Source organism: Oncorhynchus clarkii, chromosome 21, assembly GCF_045791955.1.
Source record: "Oncorhynchus clarkii lewisi isolate Uvic-CL-2024 chromosome 21, UVic_Ocla_1.0, whole genome shotgun sequence".
In the NCBI taxonomy this organism is placed as follows: Eukaryota; Metazoa; Chordata; class Actinopteri; order Salmoniformes; family Salmonidae; genus Oncorhynchus; species Oncorhynchus clarkii.
Window position 1 is genome coordinate 5398087 of NC_092167.1, and position 25163 is coordinate 5423249.

Here is a 25163-nt window from a genome sequence, read left to right on the forward strand (position 1 = left end):
CACATACCTCTCGTGTCTGAGCCGTTGAATTGCGACTCTACTTTGTCTCTATGCTCACGCTTAGCTTGTTTGATTGCCTTGCGGAGGGAATAGCTACACTGTTTGTATTCGGTCATGTTTCCGGTCGCTTTGCCCTGATAACAGCCGTGGTTCGCACTATCAGTTTTACGTGAATGCTGCCATCAATCCACGGTTTCTGGTTAGGGAAGGTTTTAATAGTCACTGTGGGTACAACATCACCGATGCACTTGCTAATAAACTCGCTCACCGAATCAACGTATACATCAATGTTGTTGTCCGACGATATGTGGAACATATCCCAGTCCATGTGATTGAAGCAATCTTGAAGCGTGGAATCCGATTGGTCGGACCAGCGTTGAACAGACCTGAGCACGGGCGTTTCCTGTTTTAGTTTCTGTCTGTAAGGTTGGGAGCAACAAAATGGAGTCGTGGTCAGATTTTCTAAAAGGAGGGCAGGGGAGGTCTTTGTATGCGACGGGAAAGATAGAATAACAATGATCCAGGGTTTTGCCAGCCTGGGTCGCGCATTTTATATGCTGGTAAAATTTAGGGAGCCTTGTTTTCAGATTAGCCTTGTTAAAATCCCCAGCTACAGTAAATGCAGCCTCAGGATATGTGGTTTCTAGTTTACATAGAGTCAAATTAAGTTCTTTCAGGGCCGTCGATGGGTCTACTTGGGTGGGAGATACACGACTGTGATTATAATCGAAGAGAATGCTCTTGGTAAATAATGCGGTCGGCATTTGACTGTAAGGAATTCTAGGTCAGGTGAACAAAATGACTTGTTATGATCACACCACGTCTCGTTAAGCATAAGGCATACACCCCCGCCCTTCTTCTTACCAGAGAGATGTTTGTTTCTGTCGGCCCAATGCATGAAGAAACCAGGTGGCTGTACCGACTCTGATAATGTATCCCGAGTGAGCCATGTTTCCGTGAAACAAAGAATGTTACAATCTCTGATGTCTCTCTGGAAGGCAACCCTTGCTCGGATTTCGTCTACCTTGTTGTCAAGAGACTGGACATTGGCGAGTTGTATACTCGGGAGCGGTGCCCGATGTGCCCGTCTACGGAGCCTGACCAGAAGACCGCTCCGTCTGCCCCTTCTGCGGCGCCGTTGTTTTGGGTCGCCTACTGGGATCCGATCCATTGTCCTGGGTGGTGGACCAGACAGTGGATCCGCTGTCTGGTACAAAATACTGCATAGATTCCTAGGAACGCGAAGTGAGGTGGCCATCTCTGTCGGCGCCGGAAGTACTGGATATTATGTATATTATGTCTTAATAAAGTTTTGTAAGGATGTGAAAATAGTTGAAGTACAAAAGGAAAAATTAATTAACATAAATATGCGTTGTATTTACAATGGTGTTTGTTCTTCACTGGTTGCCTTTTTCTTGTGACAACAGGTCAGAAATCTTGCTGCTGTGATGCACACTGTGGTATTTCACCCAGTAGATATGGGAGTTTATCAAAATTATTTCTGGGTCTGTGTAATCTGAGGGAAATAAGTGTCTCTAATATGGGCATACATTTGCCAGGAGGTTAGGAAGATCAGCTCAGTTTCCACCTCATTTTGTGGGCAGTCAGCACATAGCCTGTCTTTTCTTGAGAGCCAAGTCTGCCATCAGCTGCCTTTCTCAATAGCAAGGCTATGCTTACTGAATCTGTACATAGTCAAAGTTTGGGTCAGGTGTTCTGCCACTGTGTACTCTCTGTTTATGGCAAAACAGCATTCTAGTTTTTTTGTAAATTCTTTCCAATGTGTCAAGTAATTATCTTTTTGTTTTCTCATGATTTGGTTGGGTCTAATTGTGTTGCTGTCCTGGGACTCTGTAGGGTGTGTTTGTGTTTGTGGACAGAGACCCAGGACCAACTTGCTCAGGGGGCTCTTTTCCAGGTTCATTTCTCTGTAGGTGATGGCATTGTTATGGAAGGTTTGGGAATCGCTTCCTTTTAGGAGGTTGTAGAATTTAACAGCTCTTTTCTTGATTTTGATAATTAGTGGGTATCGGCCTAATTCTGCTCTGTATGCATTATTTGGTGTTACCTGTGGCGCTGATGTTTAGTCCGAGGTATGTATAGTTTTTTTGTGTGTTCTAGGGCAACGGTGTCTAGATGGAATTTGTATTTGTGGTCCTGGCAACTGGACGTTTTTTGTACCACTATTATTTTTGTCTTACTGAGATTTACTTCCAGGGCCCAGGTCTGACAGAATCTGTACACCCGATCATCTGCAAATAGTAGACATTTGACTTCAGATTCTAGTAGGGTGAGGCCGGGTGCTGCAGACTGTTCTAGTGCCCTCGCCAATGTGTTGATATATGTTGAAGAGGGTGGGACTTAAGCTGCATCCCTGTCTCACCCCCTGGCCCTGTGGAAAGAAATGTGTGTTTTTTTTTTTGTTGCCAAATTTAACCGCACACTTGTTGTTTGTGTACATGGATTGTATAATGATGTATGTTTTTCCCGCAACACCACTTTCCATCAATTTGATCATGCTGTTAATCAGTTTCTTGATATGCCACACCTGTCAGGTGGATGGATTATCTTGGCAGAGGAGAAATGCTCACTAGCAGGAATGTAAACAAATGTGCTTTTTGTGCGTATGGGAACAACACTTTACATGTTGTGTTTATATTTTTGTTCAGTGTATATCTCTCTGTCTCTCTTCCAGTTTGTCGCTCCCATCCCCGTGCTTTATGGTGTAATGCTTTAGTTCCACTGTGTTTTCTCTGTCACAGTAGCTGCAGCTTCTCTGCCCTTCCATGGTCCTCTGTGTGCCAGCAGGGCCGTGTAGGGCTGGAGGAGCTAAGTACACCTGCCTGAGATGTGCTCCACCGATACACAGAGGAGGGGTGGGGAGTGGAGAGACACACACATGCACACACACACACACACACACACACACACACACACACACACACACACACACACACACACACACACACACACACACACACACACACACACACACACACACACACACACACACACACCAGGGCGATCAGCAAGAGCACAAGAATCCAATTTTCAATTTAAAGTGGAGTGAGAAATATACCTGGCCCCTAGGGCCTCTAGCCAGCACTATCTCTGACTCCAATACAGTGGAGGGGGGGATGGAGTGGGGGTATGGGGGATTGGCAGCGACAATGTGTGTGAGAGAGGGCGAGATACAGAGTGAAAGACAGAGATAGAAAGAGAGAGAATGTGAGTGAGTGCGTACGAGAAAGAGAGAGATGAATAGAGTGAGTCAATGAGTGAAAAAGAGCAAGTGAGTTAGAGAGAAAGAGAGAAAGAGAGAGAGAGAGAGAGAGAGAGAGAGAGAGAGAGAGAGAGAGAGAGAGAGAGAGAGAGAGAGAGAGAGAGAGAGAGAGAGAGAGAGAGAGAGAGAGAGAGAGAGACTGTGTGGGCTATCACGCTACCCACATCCGCCCTAAGTTCTTCTGAGTTTTCTTCCTCCCTCTCTCCCTGTCATGTCTCCCTGTCCTGTCTCCCTGTCATGTCTCCCTGTCCTGTCTCCCTGTCCTGTCTCCCTGTCATGTCTCCCTGTCCTGTCTCCCTGTCCTGTCTCCCTGTCATGTCTCCCTGTCCTGTCTCCCTGTCCTGTCTCCCTGTCATGTCTCCCTGTCATGTCTCCCTGTCCTGTCTCCCTGTCCTGTCTCCCTGTCATGTCTCCCTGTCCTGTCTCCCTGTCATGCCTCCCTGTCCTGTCTCCCTGTCATGTCTCCCTGTCCTGTCTCCCTGTCCTGTCTCCCTGTCCTGTCTCCCTGTCCTGTCTCCCTGTGTCCATCAGTGCCCTGGCAGTAATCATGGTCTTTGTACTCCCAGAGGAGTCTGGTTTCTGGAAGGTAAACGAGGCCAGGGGTTTTGGTTGGTAATGGATCTGAGGGGGCCTGGCAGCATGCCTATCCCCAGGAACCCTATCTGAGTCTGGGAGTGGCGGTAAGGCCCCTAAGTGCATTGGCCCAGGCGTCTCATCCCTACTCAACCCACCCAGCCAAACACAGACCACCTGTCTGTTCATGAGTCACATTTGATCAATACCACTCGACAGCAGTATTGTAGAAAACATTTCAGAAAACTTCAAACTGATGTAAATTGCTTTGTATTGCACTTACATGTTGTGCAGGACACACCAGCCACAGTGAGGGTCTCCTGAGCCCAGACACTCGCTGCAGGTGGAGTACTGGCCACAGGCTTCCACTGGTACCCTCGTCATCTACACAGAGAGAGAGATACACACAGAGTTATAGCCTGGTTACAGACAGAGAAACAAGGTAGGAGTGAAGGAGAGGAAGTGAGAAAGAGAGGAGGAGAGAAGGAGGGGAGTATGAGTGAAGGTATGGGTGTTGGGTTATTTCATGATTATCAGATATCAATATCAGCTCACACACAGACACCCTTCACTCCTCTTCAGTCAATACATATAGGACTCATCTCTGGTTCATAGTTAATCACTATGATTTATAACCATGCCAATGCTGACTGGCATTGACTGGCACTGACTGGCATTGGTATTGAGTGCCAGTGCTCTGGGGCAGGGCTGAAACAGACGGGAGAGTTCCACTCTGTGCAGAGGGCAGTGCCTCCTTGTCTCCATGGTAACAACATCGAGAGCTCCCAGTGTCAACTGCATTTGATTAATGAGCTGTCATTGGAGGATGACCGCTGTCACTCAAATTGGTTGTGGGTGACAGCAGGGAGGGGGGAAGGGGCAGAGAGAGAGGAGATCATCACAGGGACATCATGTCCCATCACTATGGGTTTATAGAGAAGGCACTGCTGTTCATGATATTGGTGTGTGTTTGTCCGTGTTTGTGCGTACGCACAGGCATGTATATCTTTGTGCGTTTGTGTGTATTGGTGTGCGTACAGGTGTGTGTGTGTGTGTTCGTGAGTGTGTGTGTGTGTGTGTGTGTGTGTGTGTGTGTGTGTGTATGTGCGTACACAAGGGGATGTATATTTTTTGTGTGTGGTCATTGGTGTGTGTGTGTGTGTGTGTGTGTGTGTGTGTGTGTGTGTGTGTGTGTGTGTGTGTGTGTGTGCGTGCGTGCGTGCGTGCGTGCGTGCGTGCGTGCGTGCGCGTGCGCGTGCGTGCGCGCGCGCGCTAACCCCCCTTCCCACTCCAAAAAAGGAAATGACTCTTTCCTGTGCGGTGGAGCATCTCAATATCTAGAAAAGTTCAGTCATGCTTTGGGGACACCTTCCACACATCATCATCAGACATTTACAGCTTTGCTGGAAGTTAACATTTTTCTGTGGATGCATCCAACATTTCTGCCTAAAAAATCCACCAAAATACTCTCGCAGATGAGAAACTATGCAATTACCTGGGAAAGGTTTTTGAGGAAAAATGGAAGTAGCTCGCAAATACTAACACTCACAGGGCAACTGCACTGACATTTAGTAAGTGTAAAGGTTGATGCTATTCATAACGTAGTAAAACCTATCAGAGAACATTATCTCTGATTTTACCCTCGGGGGAGATCAAAGTGGCTTAAAACGTGATGCTTTTTACCATATTTTTAAATTGATATTTTCTATTGTGGAGGAGAGGAGAGAGTGCAGGTTTCCTCCAGACAGACTAGGGAGAACCCATCTCTCCTCTCCAGACAGACTAGGAGAACCCATCTCTCCTCTCCAGACAGACTAGGGAGAACCCATCTCTCCTCTCCAGACAGACTAGGGAGAACCCATCTCTCCTCTCCAGACAGACTAGGGAGAACCCATCTCTCCTCTCCAGACAGACTAGGGAGAACCCATCTCTTCTCTCCAGACAGACTAGGAGAACCCATCTCTCCTCTCCAGACAGACTAGGGAGAACCCATCTCTCCTCTCCAGACAGACTAGGGAGAACCCATCTCTCCTCTCCAGACAGACTAGGGAGAACCCATCTCTCCTCTCCAGACAGACTAGGGAGAACCCATCTCTCCTCTCCAGACAGACTAGGGAGAACCCATCTCTCCTCTCCAGACAGACTAGGGAGAACCCATCTCTCCTCTCCAGACAGACTAGGAGAACCCATCTCTCCTCTCCAGACAGACTAGGGAGAACCCATCTCTCCTCTCCAGACAGACTAGGGAGAACCCATCTCTCCTCTCCAGACAGACTAGGGAGAACCCATCTCTCCTCTCCAGACAGACTAGGGAGAACCCATCTCTCCTCTCCAGACAGACTAGGGACACCCTCCTGTTATTCATAGACAGACAGAGAGGAGTGTAGTTATGATCTCCACCCTCCTGTTATTCATAGACAGACAGAGAGGAGTGTAGTTATGATCTCCACCCTCCTGTTATTTATAGACAGACAGAGAGGAGTGTAGTTATGATCTCCACCCTCCTGTTATTTATAGACAGACAGAGAGGAGTGTAGTTATGATCTCCACCCTCCTGTTATTTATAGACAGACAGAGAGGAGTGTAGTTATGATCTCCACCCTCCTGTTATTTATAGACAGACAGAGGAGTGTAGTTATGATCTCCACCCTCCTGTTATTTATAGACAGACAGAGGAGTGTAGTTATGATCTCCACCCTCCTGTTATTCATAGACAGACAGAGAGGAGTGTAGTTATGATCTCCACCCTCCTGTTATTTATAGACAGACAGAGAGGAGTGTAGTTATGATCTCCAACCTCCTGTTATTTATAGACAGACAGAGGAGTGTAGTTATGATCTCCACCCTCCTGTTATTTATAGACAGACAGAGGAATGTAGTTATGATCTCCACCCTCCTGTTATTCAGAGACAGACAGAGGAGTGTAGTTATGATCTCCACCCTCCTGTTATTTATAGACAGACAGAGAGGAGTGTAGTTATGATCTCCACCCTCCTGTTATTTATAGACAGACAGAGGAGTGTAGTTATGATCTCCACCCTCCTGTTATTTATAGACAGACAGAGAGGAGTGTAGTTATGATCTCCACCCTCCTGTTATTTATAGACAGACAGAGAGGAGTGTAGTTATGATCTCCACCCTCCTGTTATTTATAGACAGACAGAGGAGTGTAGTTATGATCTCCACCCTCCTGTTATTCATAGACAGACAGAGGAGTGTAGTTATGATCTCCACCCTCCTGTTATTCATAGACAGACAGAGAGGAGTGTAGTTATGATCTCCACCCTCCTGTTATTCATAGACAGACAGAGAGGAGTGTAGTTATGATCTCCACCCTCCTGTTATTTATAGACAGACAGAGAGGAGTGTAGTTATGATCTCCACCCTCCTGTTATTTATAGACAGACAGAGAGGAGTGTAGTTATGATCTCCACCCTCCTGTTATTTATAGACAGACAGAGAGGAGTGTAGTTATGATCTCCACCCTCCTGTTATTTATAGACAGACCTAGAGGAGTGTAGTTATGATCTCCACCCTCCTGTTATTTATAGACAGACAGAGGAGTGTAGTTATGATCTCCACCCTCCTGTTATTCATAGACAGACAGAGGAGTGTAGTTATGATCTCCACCCTCCTGTTATTTATAGACAGACAGAGAGGAGTGTAGTTATGATCTCCACCCTCCTGTTATTTATAGACAGACAGAGAGGAGTGTAGTTATGATCTCCACCCTCCTGTTATTTATAGACAGACAGAGGAGTGTAGTTATGATCTCCACCCTCCTGTTATTTATAGACAGACAGAGGAGTGTAGTTATGATCTCCACCCTCCTGTTATTCATAGACAGACAGAGGAGTGTAGTTATGATCTCCACCCTCCTGTTATTTATAGACAGACAGAGAGGAGTGTAGTTATGATCTCCACCCTCCTGTTATTTATAGACAGACAGAGGAGTGTAGTTATGATCTCCACCCTCCTGTTATTTATAGACAGACAGAGAGGAGTGTAGTTATGATCTCCACCCTCCTGTTATTTATAGACAGACAGAGAGGAGTGTAGTTATTATCTCCACCCTCCTGTTATTTATAGACAGACAGAGAGGAGTGTAGTTATGATCTCCACCCTCCTGTTATTTATAGACAGACAGAGAGGAGTGTAGTTATGATCTCCACCCTCCTGTTATTTATAGACAGACAGAGAGGAGTGTAGTTATGATCTCCACCCTCCTGTTTTACTATCCGTGTGGAGACCAAACAATTGATTCCCATTCAAAATTCTATTTTCCTTAACCCCTAAGGCTAAACCTAAACATAACCCTTAACCAAACAATAACCACAATCCCTAATTGCAAACCCATAACCCTAACTCCTAACCCTAAACATAAGCCCTAACCCAAACCCTAAATCAAACCCCGAATTGTAATCCTAACCCTAAACCTAACTCCTAAGCCTAAAATGTCCCCACTTGTCCGAATTGTCCTTGTCTTACTTCTGGTCCCAACAAGGATAGTAAAACCCAACACACACACACACACACACCACATGTGAGGTTGTGTTTCTAATGTATTATTTAGCTACTGTAGGAGGCAGGATTCCTCTTGGCTGTGTCTCTGATCTCCACCCTCCTCCATTAATTCAGGCAAGAGGCTAGAGCCAGCCAGCATACCCTATTTATAGGGCCAGACACTGAGAGACAGGGAGACACACACACAGGCAGATAACAGAGAGATAAAGAGAGAGAGAGAGAGAGAGAGAGAGAGAGAGAGAGAGAGAGAGAGAGAGAGAGAGAGAGAGAGAGAGAGAGAGAGAGAGAGAGAGAGAGAGAGAGAGAGCGAGAGCGAGAGCGAGACAGACAGACAGACAGACAGACAGACAGACAGACAGACAGACAGACAGAGGAGAAAAGAGGGCTATTTCACAGCATCTCCATATCTCCCTGCCAGCCTCTCACGATCTACATGTGTGAAGAGATCTGAACCAAGTGATATCTGTGTGCGTGCGTATGTGGCGTGTGTGGTTCACTGTGTGTGAACGCGTGTGTGTGTGAGAGATGTGCTGACAGAATCATGCTGCACCAGGGAGATTGCAGCAGCCCCCTCAAATACACACACACACACACACACACACACACACACAAATATGTGATCTGATACATTCTGTGATAGACCACGTGTGGGAGACAAACAACGTGTTTTCACACTGTTCTTATCCTGCTGAGCAAAGCTATTACAAGATGGGAGAATTGTAATGGCAGCCTATCGCCCCAGACAAGTTCCCTGCAACAATATATCAAGGTGCTCACAAGATGATACAAAATGACACCTCCAAGAGAGGTGCATAGGATGTCAGCATCGAAACATTCACACGCTAAACTACCAAAACAATGCTAAACCTGACTGTAATCTCAATGCAAGACAGTTAGCAATGCTAGCTTAGATTAGCCTTAGCATCCATAGCTAGAGAGAGAGAGAGAAAGGTAGGCAGACCTGGCTCTCAAGAGAAGAGAGGCTATGTGCACACTGCCCACAAAATGAGGTCGAAACTGAGCTGCACTTCCTAACCTCTGTCAGATCCTGTCAGATTCTCCTTCATCTACCTGTACTGTTCTAAGAGGACTCTCCTTCATCTACCTGTACTGTTCTAAGAGGATTCTCCTTCATCTACCTGTACTGTTCTAAGAGGATTCTCCTTCATCTACCTGTACAGTTCTAAGAGGTTTCTCCTTCATCTACCTATACTGTTCTAAGAGGATTCTCCTTCATCTACCTGTACTGTTCTAAGAGGATACTCCTTCATCTACCTGTACTGTTCTAAGAGGATTCTCCTTCATCTACCTGTACAGTTCTAAGAGGATTCTCCTTCATCTACCTGTACAGTTCTAAGAGGATTCTCCTTCATCTACCTGTACAGTTCTAAGAGGACTCTCCTTCATCTACCTGTACTGTTCTAAGAGGATTCTCCTTCATCTATCTGTACAGTTCTAAGAGGATTCTCCTTCATCTACCTGTACAGTTCTAAGAGGACTCTCCTTCATCTACCTGTACAGTTCTAAGAGGATTCTCCTTCATCTACCTGTACAGTTCTAAGAGGATTCTCCTTCATCTACCTGTACTGTTCTAAGAGGATTCTCCTTCATCTACCTGTACTGTTCTAAGAGGACTCTCCTTCATCTACAGTACCTATACTGTTCTAAGAGGACTCTCCTTCATCTACCTGTACTGTTCTAAGAGGATTCTCCTTCATCTACTTATACTGTTCTAAGAGGATTCTCCTTCATCTACCTGTACAGTTCTAAGAGGTTTCTCCTTCATCTACCTGTACTGTTCTAAGAGGATTCTCCTTCATCTACGTATACTGTTCTAAGAGGATTCTCCTTCATCTACCTGTACAGTTCTAAGAGGTTTCTCCTTCATCTACCTGTACTGTTCTAAGAGGATTCTCCTTCATCTACCTGTACTGTTCAAAGAGGATACTCCTTCATCTACCTGTACTGTTCTAAGATGATTCTCCTTCATCTACCTGTACTGTTCTAAGAGGATTCTCCTTCATCTACCTGTACTGTTCTAAGAGGATTCTCCTTCATCTACCTGTACTGTTCTAAGAGGATTCTCCTTCATCTACCTGTACTGTTCTAAGAGGATTCTCCTTCATCTACCTGTACTGTTCTAAGAGGACTCTCCTTCATCTACCTTTACTGTTCTAAGAGGTTTCTCATTAATCTACAGTACCTGTACTGTTCTAAGAGGATTCTCCTTCATCTACCTGTACTGTTCTAAGAGGATTCTCCTTCATCTACAGTACCTGTACTGTTCTAAGAGGATACTCCTTCATCTACCTGTACAGTTATAAGAGGATACTCCTTCATCTACCTGTACTGTTCTAAGAGGATACTCCTTCATCTACCTGTACTGTTCTAAGAGGATTCTCCTTCATCTACCTGTACTCTTCTAAGAGGATTCTCCTTCATCTACCTGTACTGTTCAAAGAGGATACTCCTTCATCTACAGCACCTGTACTGTTCTAAGAGGATTCTCCTTCATCTACAGTACCTATACTGTTCTAAGAGGATTCTCATTCATCTACCTGTACTGTTCTAAGAGGATTCTCCTTCATCTACCTGTACGGTTCTAAGAAGATTCTCCTTCATCTACCTGTACTGTTCTAAGAGGATTCTCCTTCATCTACCTGTACTGTTCAAAGAGGATACTCCTTCATCTACCTGTACTGTTCTAAGAGGATTCTCCTTCATCTACCTGTACTGTTCTAAGAGGATTCTCCTTCATCTACCTGTACTGTTCTAAGAGGTTTCTCCTTCATTGGGTGGGGAGGGTGGTGTAGTGTGTGTGTGTGTGTGCGCGTGCGTGCACGTATGTGTGCATGTGACAGTGGTTATAATGAAGGTATGTGTGCACATTAGTTTGTTTATAAGATCACATGTGTGTAAACTCAGTGCATCCGTCCACTTCCATAGGAAGTCATTAAGGAGCTCATCAATGACAAATTCCATTGACTTTACCCTTCTCTCTCTCTCTCTCTCTCCCTCCTTACCTCCTTCCCTCTGTCCCCTTCTCTCTCCCTCCCTCTCTCTCCTTACCTCCTTACCTCCGTCCCCTTCTCTCTCCCTCCCTCTCTCTCCTTACCTCCTTTCCTCTGTCCCCTTCTCTCTCTCTCCCTCTCTCTCCTTATCTCCTTCCCTCTGTCCCCCTCTCTCTCCCTCTCTCTCTCTCTCTCTCTCTCTCTCTCCTTACCTCATTTCCTCTGTCCTCCTCTCTCTCTCCCTCCCTCTCTCTCCTTACCTCCTTTCCTCTGTCCCCTTCTCTCTCCACCCTCCAAATCTTGCTTAATACCCAAGCCCCTCCACTCAGCAGCAGTAGGGAGGTAGAAAGATGAATCATTTATTAAACCTGGCCTGGGTTTTGTTATGGAGTCTAATCCGCCTGGCTCATCTCTGTTCCTCCCCTGCTCTGTCCTAATTAAGCACACAAACCCAGCCAGAGAATTTCACCTAGAGCCAAACCTCTCCAATCTGAAGGAAGCAAATTAAAGTGGAGCCAAAGAACATGCAGCTCCCCGTCTGTCTGAGAAATCAAACTGTTGTATTCCTCTGCTATGAAGTTGTTCATTCGTTTCTAATCAATTGGCTGTCATTAGATGAGGTTTGTCATGGGACCACTCTAGGAGCTTTAGTGTGTGTGTGTGTGTGTGTGTGTGTGTGTGTGTGTGTGTGTGTGTGTGTACATTATGTGCTCCTGTGTGCTCCTGAATGCTTGTGTGTGTGTGTGTTCTCTTATCACCAGGCTGTAGTTGTGTTTGTACAGACCACTGGCCGAAACAGAAAATCAACAAATACATGAAGGAAGTGATGTCGCCGAGCGGCTGAAGAACAATGGTTGCCGTGACACCGCTCTTCGCTGTCCGTGCCAGGCATCCCCTGTCCAAACAACCGTAACCCCCCAGCCAATCAGACCACGGCTCTTCATCAGTCTCTATCGCTGCCACTGACTTGCCCAGAGAAAGCACACTGACAAGCTCCGTGTCATAAAACTGTCTGAACACACGTTAACAACCAGCCATCGATCCACACACATTACCTGTTTAATATCTCTCTCTCTCTCTCGCTCATTCTATCTATCATCACATATTTTGTTTCACACAAACGACTACTGTTTTTCCTTCACTTTCACCTCGCAGTCTCTGTCTCTGTCTCTCTTTCTCACCCCCATCTCCCCCACCCAACCTCTCCCTCTCTTTCCATCCGTCCCTCCACCCTCCTCTCTCTGCCTCATTGGAGCCAGGGTTGACGCTGGTGTCAGTGGAGGGGAAACACATGGCGAGCGGCCTCACGGTGGCTGACGTGATTTAATCCATCAGAAGCCCCTGTGTCGTATGATTTACTCTGTTAACACACGCGGCTAATGGCTGTGTGCAGGTTTAATATTGTCTTCATTTGACGTCCCAGAGGTCGTGCGGGAAACGCATCCATTGTTTTGTGGAGAGTGTCAGTGGATGACAAACGACTGCAACATGACCCATTACTTTCAGTTCTCTCTGTTCTGAAGATGGAGTGAAGAAAGAGGGGCTCAAAGATCTAAAGTTGAATAAGGCGGACATCTTTTGAATCGAATCAACGTGACGATACAGAGATGGACTACATGGCCCAGGGGACTAGGTAACTCCAGCATTAGATCTCTTTTCCCGACTAAATGAGACAAATGTCTCGTCTCAGGGGGAGATGATTCAAAACTATAGCTGGACAGGTGGCATTTTAAAGAATGTTTATTTGTGTGAGCCTTGAGTGATTTTGTTGTCTGCGCTAATGCCGCTAGATGTGGCTGCTAGAAGTCTATGTGAGGCTACATTATGCTAAGTTAGCTCATATATAGGCTATATGCTAACTTTGCCACGATATTAGCCCTGCTATGATATGCTTACATTAGCCAGCAGCCACTATGAGATGATATCCTTAGCTAGCCTCTGGTAGGACAAAGAGGGGGGATCCACGTTGATGGGGCTGTTGTGGAGCGGGTTGAAAGCTTTAAGGTCCTTGGCGTCCTCGTCACTAAGAACTTAACATGATCCACACACAACTGCACAGTCATGAAGAGGGAACGGCAGCACCTCTTCCCCCTTAGGCGGTTGAAAAGATTTGGCATGGGGTCCTCAGATCCTCAAAAATGTCTACAACTACACCATCAAGAGCATCTTGACTGGTTGCATCATCGCTTGGTATGGCAATAGTACCTCCCTTGACGTAAACGGTACCAGAGCATTGGCTCGTGGACCAACAAGCTCAGAGACAGCTTCTATCCACCAGCCATAAGAATGATAAATAGCCAGACTGCTAAATAGTCAATTAATGGTACCCGAACTATCTGCACTTACTCTACACACACTCACGAGACTAAATATACACACTCACGAGACTAAATATACACACTCACGAGACTAAATATACACACTCACTAGACTAAATATACACACTCACGAGACTAAATATACACACTCACGAGACTACATATACACACTCACGAGACTAAATATACACACTCACGAGACTAAATATACACACTCACAAGACTAAATATACACACTCACGAGACTAAATATACACACTCACGAGACTAAATATACACACTCACGAGACTAAATATACACACTCACGAGACTAAATATACACACTCACAAGACTAAATATACACACTCACGAGACTAAATATACACACTCACGAGACTAAATATACACACTCACTAGACTATACCTTATTATTATCTATCCTGATGCCTAGTCACTTTACCCTGCCTTCATGTACATATCTACCTCAAATACCTTATTATTATCTATCCTGATGCCTCCACATTGATCTGGTACGGGTACTCCCTGTATATAGCTCCACATTGATCTGGTACTGGTACTCCCTGTATATAGCTCTACATTGATCTGGTACTGGTACTCCCTGTATAGAGCTCCACATTGATCTGGTACTGGTACTCCCTGTATATAGCTCCACATTGATCTGGTACTGGTACTCCCTGTATATAGCTCCACATTGATCTGGTACTGGTACTACCTGTATATAGCTCCACATTGATCTGGTACTGGTACTCCCTGTATATAGCTCCACATTGATCTGGTACTGGTACTCCCTGTATAGAGCTCCACATTGATCTGGTGCTGGTACTTCCTGTATATAGCTCCACATTGATCTGGTACTGGTACTCCCTGTATATAGCTCCACATTGATCTGGTACTGGTAATCCCTGTATATACTGTTGCTCCATTCGTGTGTTTTATTGTTTTATTCCTCGTGTTAGTTACTTTTAAATGGGGGGTTTTCTGCATCATTGGGAAAGCAGTTCACTGTAAAGTCTACTCCAGTTGTATTTGGCACATGTGATACATGCTCTCCTTAACCAGCCTCTGCTAGGACATGCTCTCCTTAACCAGCCTCTGCTAGGACATGCTCTCCTTAACCAGCCTCTGCTAGGACATGCTCTCCTTAACCAGCCTCTGCTAGGACATGCTATCATTAACCAGCCTCTGCTAGGACATGCTATCCTTAACCAGCCTCTGCTGGGATATGCTATTCTTAGCTAGCCTCTGCTAGGACAAGCTATGCTTAGCCAGCCTCTGCTAGGACATGCTATCGTTAGCAAGCCTCTCCTAGGACATGCTATGCTTAGCCAGCCTCTCCTAGGACATGCTATGCTTAACCAGCCTCTCCTAGGACATGCTATGCTTAGCCAGCCTCTGCTAGGACATGCTATCCTTAGCCAACCTCTGCTAGGACATGCTATCCTTAGCCAACCTCTGCTAGGCTACACTAACCTTTGCCAGCCTTGGCTAGGATATGCCAGGCCCCTGCTAGGGCCCAAGCCAAGCCCTTGGGGGACACAGATGGAAAATGCAATTATGTCTCCCGTGAACCCGACCACTCTCTGTGCTAACTGGATTTGCATCCTGTTTCTGACGCCGGCTCCCAGAAGCACACAAACATATCGGAACTAATTCTGTCCAAGCTGCGTTATCCCGCCTCGGGCCCACGACCATGGTAAATAAGCAACAGCATAGGCAGCACTGTGTAACATACACGACTGCAAACATGGTTAGTACACATTGGCCTGCTTCCTCCTGGCAGGCAGAACAAGTCGTCAAGTTTACGCTCGACTTTATGTTGTGAGTCATGCTTTGTGTCTGGGAGATGTGATTGTACTGAGGGAGAGAGAGCGAGAGCGAGAGCGAGAGCGAGAGAGAGAGAGAGAGAGAGAGAGAGAGAGAGAGAGAGAGAGAGAGAGAGAGAGAGAGAGAAGGGCCTTCTATGACATCAAAAGGAACATAACATTCGACATACCAATTAGGATCTGGCTAAAAGTATTTGAATCAGTTATAAAACCCATTGCCCTTTATGGTTGTTCCACTCACCAACCAAGAATTCACAAAATTCACAAAACATCAAATTAAGACTCTGCATTCAGAATTCTGCAAAAATATCCTGTGTACAACATAAAACAACAAATAAAGCGCGCAGAGAAGAATTAGGCCGATACCCACTAATTATCAAAATCCAGATAAGAGCCGTTAAATTCTACAACCTCCTAAAAGGAAGCGATTCCCAAACCTTCCATAACAAAGCCATCACCTACTGAGAAATTAACCTGGAGAAGAGCCCCCTAAGCAAGCTGGTCCTGGGGCTCTGTTCACTAACACAAACACACCCCACAGAGCAGGACAGCAACACAATTAGACCCAACCAAATCATGAGAAACCAAAAAGATAACTACTTGACACATTGGAAAGAATGTACAAAAAAACGAGCAAACTAGAATGCTATTTGGCCCTAAACAGAGACTACACAGTGACAGAATACCTGACCACTGTGACTGACCTGTCATGGATCCCTTTCATTACGCACACCTGGCCCTATTCCCATTGATTAGTAATTGTATAAGTGTGTCCTTTGTTCACCATTGTCCTGTCGATTATTGTTACTGTGTCCGTTGGTCGTGCGGTTGGTCGTGCGGTTGGTCGTGCGGTTGGTCATGGGGTTGGTCGTGCGGTTGGTCGTGCGGTTGGTCATGGGGTTGGTCGTGCGGTTGGTCGTGCGGTTGTTCGTGCGGTTGGTCGTGCGGTTGGTCGTGCGGTTGGTCGTGATGTTGGTCGTGATGTTGGTCGTGCGGTTGGTCGTGCGGTTGGTCGTGGGGTTGGTCGTGCGGTTGGTCGTGCGGTTGGTCGTGCGGTTGGTCGTGGGGTTGGTCGTGCGGTTGGTCGTGCGGTTGGTCGTGCGGTTGGTCGTGCGGTTGGTCGTGCGGTTGGTCGTGCGGTTGGTCATGGGGTTGGTCGTGCGGTTGGTCGTGCGGTTGGTCGTGCGGTTGGTCGTGCGGTTGGTCGTGCGGTTGGTCGTGCGGTTGGTCGTGCGGTTGGTCGTGCGGTTGGTCATGGGGTTGGTCGTGCGGTTGGTCGTGCGGTTGGTCGTGCGGTTGGTCATGGGGTTGGTCGTGCGGTTGGTCGTGATGTTGGTCGTGGGGTTGGTCGTGGGGTTGGTCGTGCGGTTGGTCGTGCGGTTGGTCGTGCGGTTGGTCGTGCGGTTGGTCGTGTGAGTACCTGTGCTGTGTTGTTTTGGTATCATTGTGCGCTTGTGTATTTATTTACTCCTCACTCTTCAGTTTGGGTTTCAACCCTGTGTTTTGTTACGTGTTTGTTGGGTCTTCGTTCCCGTGCCTTTACATGGCACGCTGTAATGTGGGAAAATAAAAAACCCTATTACGCATTCCTGCGCCTGTCTCCCGACCCTTCTACCAAGCGTGACGCTGACCCAAAATTAAGGAAAGCTTTGACTATTGATGGGTTCGAACTTCTAAACTTTGAATATTATTAATCATTAGTTATGAGACATAGGGTTGACACCAGAAGTTAATAGGTATCTGTAGGAGGAATGTATATGATCAGTGCAATTAAGCTTGGAATGTACTGAGTGTAGGGGAAACGATCACATGTGGCAGCATTGATAAGGGGAGAGAGCCGTGGATTAATGATGAAGCGGGTCGAGGTCAGGTCACATTAAAGGAGAAGGAACAGTTTATTGCCCATATCACTTAATTTCCTGCCTAGCAATTAAAATGCAATATTTAGCATCCTTTGGGATGAATAAACTTGTTTTAAACTTTCGTAGTGTCCGTCACGTTCTTACTCTGATATTTAGAACCTAACACTATGTACAGACTCAGTGAACATAGCCTTGCTATTGAGAAAGGCCGCCAAAGGCTTACCTGGCTCTCTATGTGCACACAGCCCACAAAATGAGGTGGAAACTGAGCTGCAATTCTTAGAGAGAGAGACAGAGAGGGAGAGAGAGATAGTGTGTCTGAGAGAGACAGACAGAGACAGAGAGAGAGACGGAGAGACTCCTATAAAGAGAGGAAAAATTTTCATGTCAATCTTTTTTGCTCCTTTGTTGACATGTCTCAGTAGTGTTCCAGGCTGTCTCTATCTGCAGTGTATCTGTGCGGTTCCCTCTCTCTCTGCTCATGAAGGCAATACCCTCCAGCTAAAAGTAGGCCATTACAATAACCTGATAAAACTGCTCCATAAACCGACCCTTCCAGCACGGGGGGATTGCAATCGCCACGAGAGACTTATGGTCCAAACGATTGTCATTAAATGCACGGCTATAATTGAAATGAAAGGTTGTCTTTATTAAACATTTTTGATGAGACGGCAGATGTGATCCCCCCCCCCCCCCCCCCCGTGAATCGGCGGGGTACGCATCTCAATTTCCCCCGGGGCTCAACAGAAATGAAAGCGATTGACTTTGACGATCTTGCTGTTATAGTACACAGTACACACTGTGAATAATTCACACAAACAGAAGCTGCCGTTTACACACACCGTACATTAATAATAGAGCTAGTGCTGTATGGAGAAGCTGCACTTTCCAGCAATGCTTTATATGATTCATGCAACACACTTCTGCTAGCACTGAGGAAAAAAACTCATGAGCACAAACACCTTACGGCAATTATAATTATAATAATAACACATCAATCAAAAATCCAGGGAAACTGACAAACTGAGTGCTGACTGAGCAGAAGCACATTTCTGGTTTGCTTTAAAAGGTGACTGAATCCTAGCTCCATCTATAGGAGTCTAGGCAACATGTGGGCGGCAGGGTAGCCTAGTGGTTAGAGCGTTGGACTAGTAACCGGAAGGTTGCAAGTTCAAACCCCCGAGCTGACAAGGTTCTGTTGTTCTGCCCCTGAACAGGCAGTTAACCCACTGTTCTTAGGCCGTCAATGAAAATAAGAATTTGTTCTTAACTGACTTGCCTAGTTAAATAAAGGTAAAATGTATATAGATGTCTTCTGCTTTATTCTGTACTTTTACAACTTTAAAGCCCTCATTTCCACAGAAAGTCGATTTTTACAACGTCACAATCAGCGAAGACCAGTGAAACCTGACTTACTTAGAGTGCTTATTACAAGAACAAAGGAACAATGCCTGACTAACGCCAATTATCTCCCAAACAACCTCCCAAACCATAACTGTACATTAATCACCAGACTATTCTGCTTCCTGGAGGAACAACCAATCACAGGGCCACACTTTCATTTACCACACCTCCCCAGCTGGCCTTGTGTCTTTCAGCCTCTTTCAGCCTCGTTCAGGCCGCATGACACTTTACTAGTTGAACAATGAGACAACCAGCCCGGCACAAAGAGCTCCATCCCACTTCCATCACTCATACCCAGGCCTCTGACATCCATAATATCAGGCCTCTACTGACAGATTGGCCTCTTGTCTTCCACATGTGTATTTATCTGACCGCGTACATGATATAGGAAAGTCACCAGATTCAATTAGGTTGGGCTAATCAGCGGATTAATGAGGGGCAGGGATGACAGATCACTCATTACCCATGCCTCTCATAGAACCCCGGGAGGGAGGGAGAATGGAGCGGACTAGCTCCCTGCTGGGTGTCTCTCTGGCCTTGATTATATCTGGCTCAACCTCTCTCTCCTTCCTTCCTCTCCAACTCTTTTTGGCTTCTTCCTTTCTTTCTCTCCCTCACTCATTCTTTTCCCACTGTCTCTAATTTCCGCCTGCTCTCTCTCTGTCTCTATGTGTTATCTCTCTTGCTCTCTTAAAAATGTCCTCTCTCAATTGATTACATTTTTTTTGTCAGAAACAGAGGCTTGTCTCTCTTTCTCTGTCTCTCTCTGTTTCTTTCTCTGTCTCTCTTTTTCTGTCTCTCTTTCTCTGTCTCTCTCTGTTTCTTTCTCTGTCTCTCTTTCTCTGTCTCTCTTTCTCTGTCTCTCTTTCTCTGTCTCTCTTTCTCTGTCTCTCTCTTTCTCTGTCTCTCTCTGTTTCTGTCTCTCTTTCTCTGTCTCTCTTTCTCTGTCTCTCTCTGTTTCTTTCTCTGTCTCTCTTTCTCTGTCTCTCTCTGTTTCTGTCTCTCTTTCTCTGTCTCTCTTTCTCTCTCTCTCTCTCTCCCCATCTCACCCCAATTGTGGAGGAGGGTGGGGTAGAGAAATCACTTGCAGCATGGGGTAGAAAACAGCTGTCTATGTGTATACTGAATGTGAATGTACCAGATCATGTTCATCCTCACATTTAACTACACATTGTGTGTGTGTGTGTGTGTGTGTGTGTGTGTGTGTGTGTGTGTGTGTGTGTGTGTGTGTGTGTGTGTGTGTGTGTGTGTGTGTGTGTGTGTGTGTGTGTGTGTGTGTGTGTGTGTGTGTGTGTGTGTGTGTGTGTGTGTGTGTGTGGCAGTGTGGCCCATCTCCCATCAGTGGTAATGTGACAGAAACATTACCAGGCTGTGAGCCCATTCTCAGCAGTGTCCTGCCCTGGCCCTCGGCATGCTTCCCTCTCACAATACACCAGTGGGAAGCTTTCTCTCTCTCTGCTGAGTGGCTCAGTGACCGGCCCCTACAGGCCCCTGTCAACCCCTGCTGACCCCTGACCTAGAGCCAGTTGTGCTGATCCATACAGGGGGCCACCCCAGCTCCGGACCCCGGGCCCGACAGCACCAATCTGTCCTAATAAGATGGAGAATGGGGCCCTCCACGACGGCTAGGGACCTGAGCTGAACTGTACCAGCAGGGCCCCAGAGCTCTACCGGAGCCGTATCAGAGCTGTATCGACCCACTGTGGGGCTCTCTCTCTCTCAGGCTTCTTTCTCTCTGTTTCCTCTCGCTCTGTCTCTTTCTCTCCGTCTCTGTCTCGGTCCCAGGTCCTGGGAACAGCAGGATAGCCTCTGCTATTGATCCACGCAGTCTGTTTTTCTCCTTGCAGTACCCCACAGGGGGTGGGGAGATGATAGGATGTGTGTGTGTGTGTGTGTGTGTGTGTGTGTGTGTGTGTGTGTGTGTGCTGTTATTCCTAACTCTGAGGTGTATTCACCCAAACTAACAGGGTCCACACTCACATAACCAATAGCCCAGAGTGGCCAGACCAATTGTTTTGCTATAGTATACTCTGTTTATGACAATCACTGATATAATCCAAGCCCTTACAGTGGTCAGACACCGTGACACAGAACCATTTCCCCACACACCATGTAGTTCAGAATCAATCAAATGGGTGAATGTGAGTTACTGTAATGGTGATATTAAAGTCCAGTGACTCTACTTTCTCATCCCAACCCTCTGAACTACATGTACCTAACCATGGTAACCAACCCTCTGAACTACATGTACCTAACCATGGTAACCAACCCTCTGAACTACATGTACCTAACCATGGTAACCAACCCTCTGAATTACATGTACCTAACCATGGTAACCAACCCTCTGAATTACATGTACCTAACCATGTTAACCAACCGTCTGAACTACATGTACCTAACCATGGTAACCAACCCTCTGAACTACATGTACCTAACCATGGTAACCAACCCTCTGAATTACATGTACCTAACCATGGTTACCAACCCTCTGAACTACATGTACCTAACCATGGTAACCAACCCTCTGAACTACATGTACCTAACCATGGTAACCAACCCTCTGAACTACATGTACTGTACCTAACCATGGTAACCAACCCTCTGAACTACATGTACTGTACCTAACCATGGTAACCAACCCTCTGAACTACATGTACTGTACCTAACCATGGTAACCAACCCTCTGAACTACATGTACTGTACCTAACCATGGTAACCAACCCTCTGAACTACATGTACTGTACCTTACCATGTTAACCAACCCTCTGAACTACATGTACCTAACCATGTTAACCAACCCTCTGAACTACATGTACTGTATCTAACCACGTTAACTAACCCTCTGAACTACATGTACTGTACCTAAACATGGTAACTAACCCTCTGAACTACATGTACCTAACCATGGTAACCAACCCTCTGAACTACATGTACTGTACCTAACCATGTTAACTAACCCTCTGAACTACATGTACCTAACCATGGTAACCAACCCTCTGAACTACATGTACCTAACCATGGTAACCAAACCTCTGAACTACATGTACCTAACCATGTTAACCAACCCTCTGAATTACACGTACCTAACCATGGTAACCAACCTTCTGAACTACATGTACCTAACCATGGTAACCAACCCTCTGAACTACATGTAGTGTACCTAACCGTGGTAACCAACCCTCTGAACTACATGTACTGTACCTAACCATGGTAACCAACCCTCTGAACTACATGTACCTAACCATGGTAACCAACCCTCTGAACTACATGTACCTAACCATTAACCATGGTAACCAACCCTCTGAACTACATGCACCTAACCATGGTAACCAACCCTCTGAACTACATGTACCTAACCATGGTAACCAACCCTCTGAACTACATGTACTGTACCTAACCATGGTAACCAACCCTCTGAACGACATGTACCTAACCATGGTAACCAACACTCTGAACTACATGTACCTAACCATGGTAACCAACCCTCTGAACTACATGTACTGTATCTAACCATGGTAACTAACCCTCTGAATTACACGTACCTAACCATGGTTACCAACCCTCTGAACTACATGTACCTAACCATGGTAACCAACCCTCTGAACTACATGTACCTAACCATGGTAACCAACCCTCTGAACTACATGTACCTAACCATGGTAACCAACCATCTGAACTACATGTACCTAACCATGGTAACCAACCCTCTGAATTACACGTACCTAACCATGGTTACCAACCCTCTGAACTACATGTACCTAACCATGGTAACCAACCCTCTGAACTACATGTACCTAACCATGGTAACCAACCCTCTGAACTACATGTACCTAACCATGGTAGCCAACCCTCTGAACTACATGTACCTAACCATGGTAACCAACCCTCTGAACTACATGTACCTAACCATGGTAACCAACCCTCTGAACTACATGTACCTAACCATGGTAACCAACCCTCTGAACTACATGTACTGTACCTAACCATGGTAACTAACCCTCTGAACTACATGTACTGTACCTAACCATGGTAACCAACCCTCTGAACTACATGTACCTAACCATGGTAACCAACCCTCTGAACTACATGTACCTAACCATGTTAACCAACCCTCTGAATTACACGTACCTAACCATGGTAACCAACCTTCTGAACTACATGTACCTAACCATGGTAACCAACCCTCTGAACTACATGTAGTGTACCTAACCGTGGTAACCAACCCTCTGAACTACATGTACTGTACCTAACCATGGTAACCAACCCTCTGAACTACATGTACCTAACCATGGTAACCAACCCTCTGAACTACATGTACCTAACCATTAACCATGGTAACCAACCCTCTGAACTACATGTACCTAACCATGGTAACCAACCCTCTGAACTACATGTACCTAACCATGGTAACCAACCCTCTGAACTACATGTACTGTACCTAACCATGGTAACCAACCCTCTGAACGACATGTACCTAACCATGGTAACCAACACTCTGAACTACATGTACCTAACCATGGTAACCAACCCTCTGAACTACATGTACTGTATCTAACCATGGTAACTAACCCTCTGAATTACACGTACCTAACCATGGTTACCAACCCTCTGAACTACATGTACCTAACCATGGTAACCAACCCTCTGAACTACATGTACCTAACCATGGTAACCAACCCTCTGAACTACATGTACCTAACCATGGTAACCAACCATCTGAACTACATGTACCTAACCATGGTAACCAACCCTCTGAATTACACGTACCTAACCATGGTTACCAACCCTCTGAACTACATGTACCTAACCATGGTAACCAACCCTCTGAACTACATGTACCTAACCATGGTAACCAACCCTCTGAACTACATGTACCTAACCATGGTAACCAACCCTCTGAACTACATGTACCTAACCATGGTAACCAACCCTCTGAACTACATGTACCTAACCATGGTAACCAACCCTCTGAACTACATGTACCTAACCATGGTAACCAACCCTCTGAACTACATGTACTGTACCTAACCATGGTAACCAACCCTCTGAACTACATGTACTGTACCTAACCATGGTAACCAACCCTCTGAACTACATGTACCTAACCATGGTAACCAACCTACTGAACTACATGTACTGTACCTAACCATGGTAACCAACCCTCTGAACTACATGTACTGTACCTTACCATGTTAACCAACCCTCTGAACTACATGTACCTAACCATGTTAACCAACCCTCTGAACTACATGTACTGTATCTAACCACGTTAACTAACCCTCTGAACTACATGTACTGTACCTAACCATGGTAACTAACCCTCTGAACTACATGTACCTAACCATGGTAACCAACCCTCTGAACAACATGTACTGTACCTAACCATGTTAACCAACCCTCTGAACTACATGTACCTAACCATGGTAACCAACCCTCTGAACTACATGTACCTAACCATGTTAACCAACCCTCTGAATTACACGTACCTAACCATGGTAACCAACCCTCTGAACTACATGTACCTAACCATGGTAACCAACCCTCTGAACTACATGTACTGTACCTAACCATGGTAACCAACCCTCTGAACTACATGTACTGTACCTAACCATGGTAACCAACCCTCTGAACTACATGTACCTAACCATGGTAACCAACCCTCTGAACTACATGTACCTAACCATTAACCATGGTAACCAACCCTCTGAACTACATGTACCTAACCATGGTAACCAACCCTCTGAACTACATGTACCTAACCATGGTAACCAACCCTCTGAACTACATGTACCTAACCTTGGTTACCAACCCTCTGAATTACATGAACCTAACCATGTTAACCAACCCTCTGAACTACATGTACCTAACCATGGTAACCAACCCTCTGAACTACATGTACTGTATCTAACCACGTTAACTAACCCTCTGAACTACATGTACTGTACCTAACCATGGTAACCACCCTCTGAACTACATGTACCTAACCATGGTAACCAACCCTCTGAATTACACGTACCTAACCATGGTAACCAACCCTCTGAACTACATGTACCTAACCATGGTAACCAACCCTCTGAACTACATGTACCTAACCATGGTAACCAACCCTCTGAACTACATGTACCTAACCAATCAAAAAAGAATCAAGATGAGAAGAGCTCATCTTTCAATTATCTTACGGTACTTTACATACAGACATGGACGAAAGACATCACAATATATACACAACCTGTCACTACACAAGTGAGAGAGGAGAGGGAAGTGAGAGAAAGACAGAGACAGAGAGCGAGCACAAACAGAACCAACAGAGCCCCCAGGACAGCAACACAATTAGACCCAACCAAATCATGAGAAAACAAGAAA

At 45.8% G+C, this 25163-nt stretch overlaps 1 protein-coding gene across 1 annotated transcript in view; it reads right to left on the reverse strand.

Annotated features, from left to right (window-relative positions):
• The window catches only part of LOC139379570 (plexin-A4-like), a 98918-nt gene that overhangs the window by 47684 nt on the left and 26071 nt on the right, over positions 1–25163 (reverse strand). Inside the window, exon 3 of the mRNA XM_071122384.1 lies at positions 4140–4240. Coding sequence (XP_070978485.1) covers positions 4140–4240 — 101 coding nt within the window. The remainder of the gene's footprint in view (positions 1–4139; positions 4241–25163) is intronic.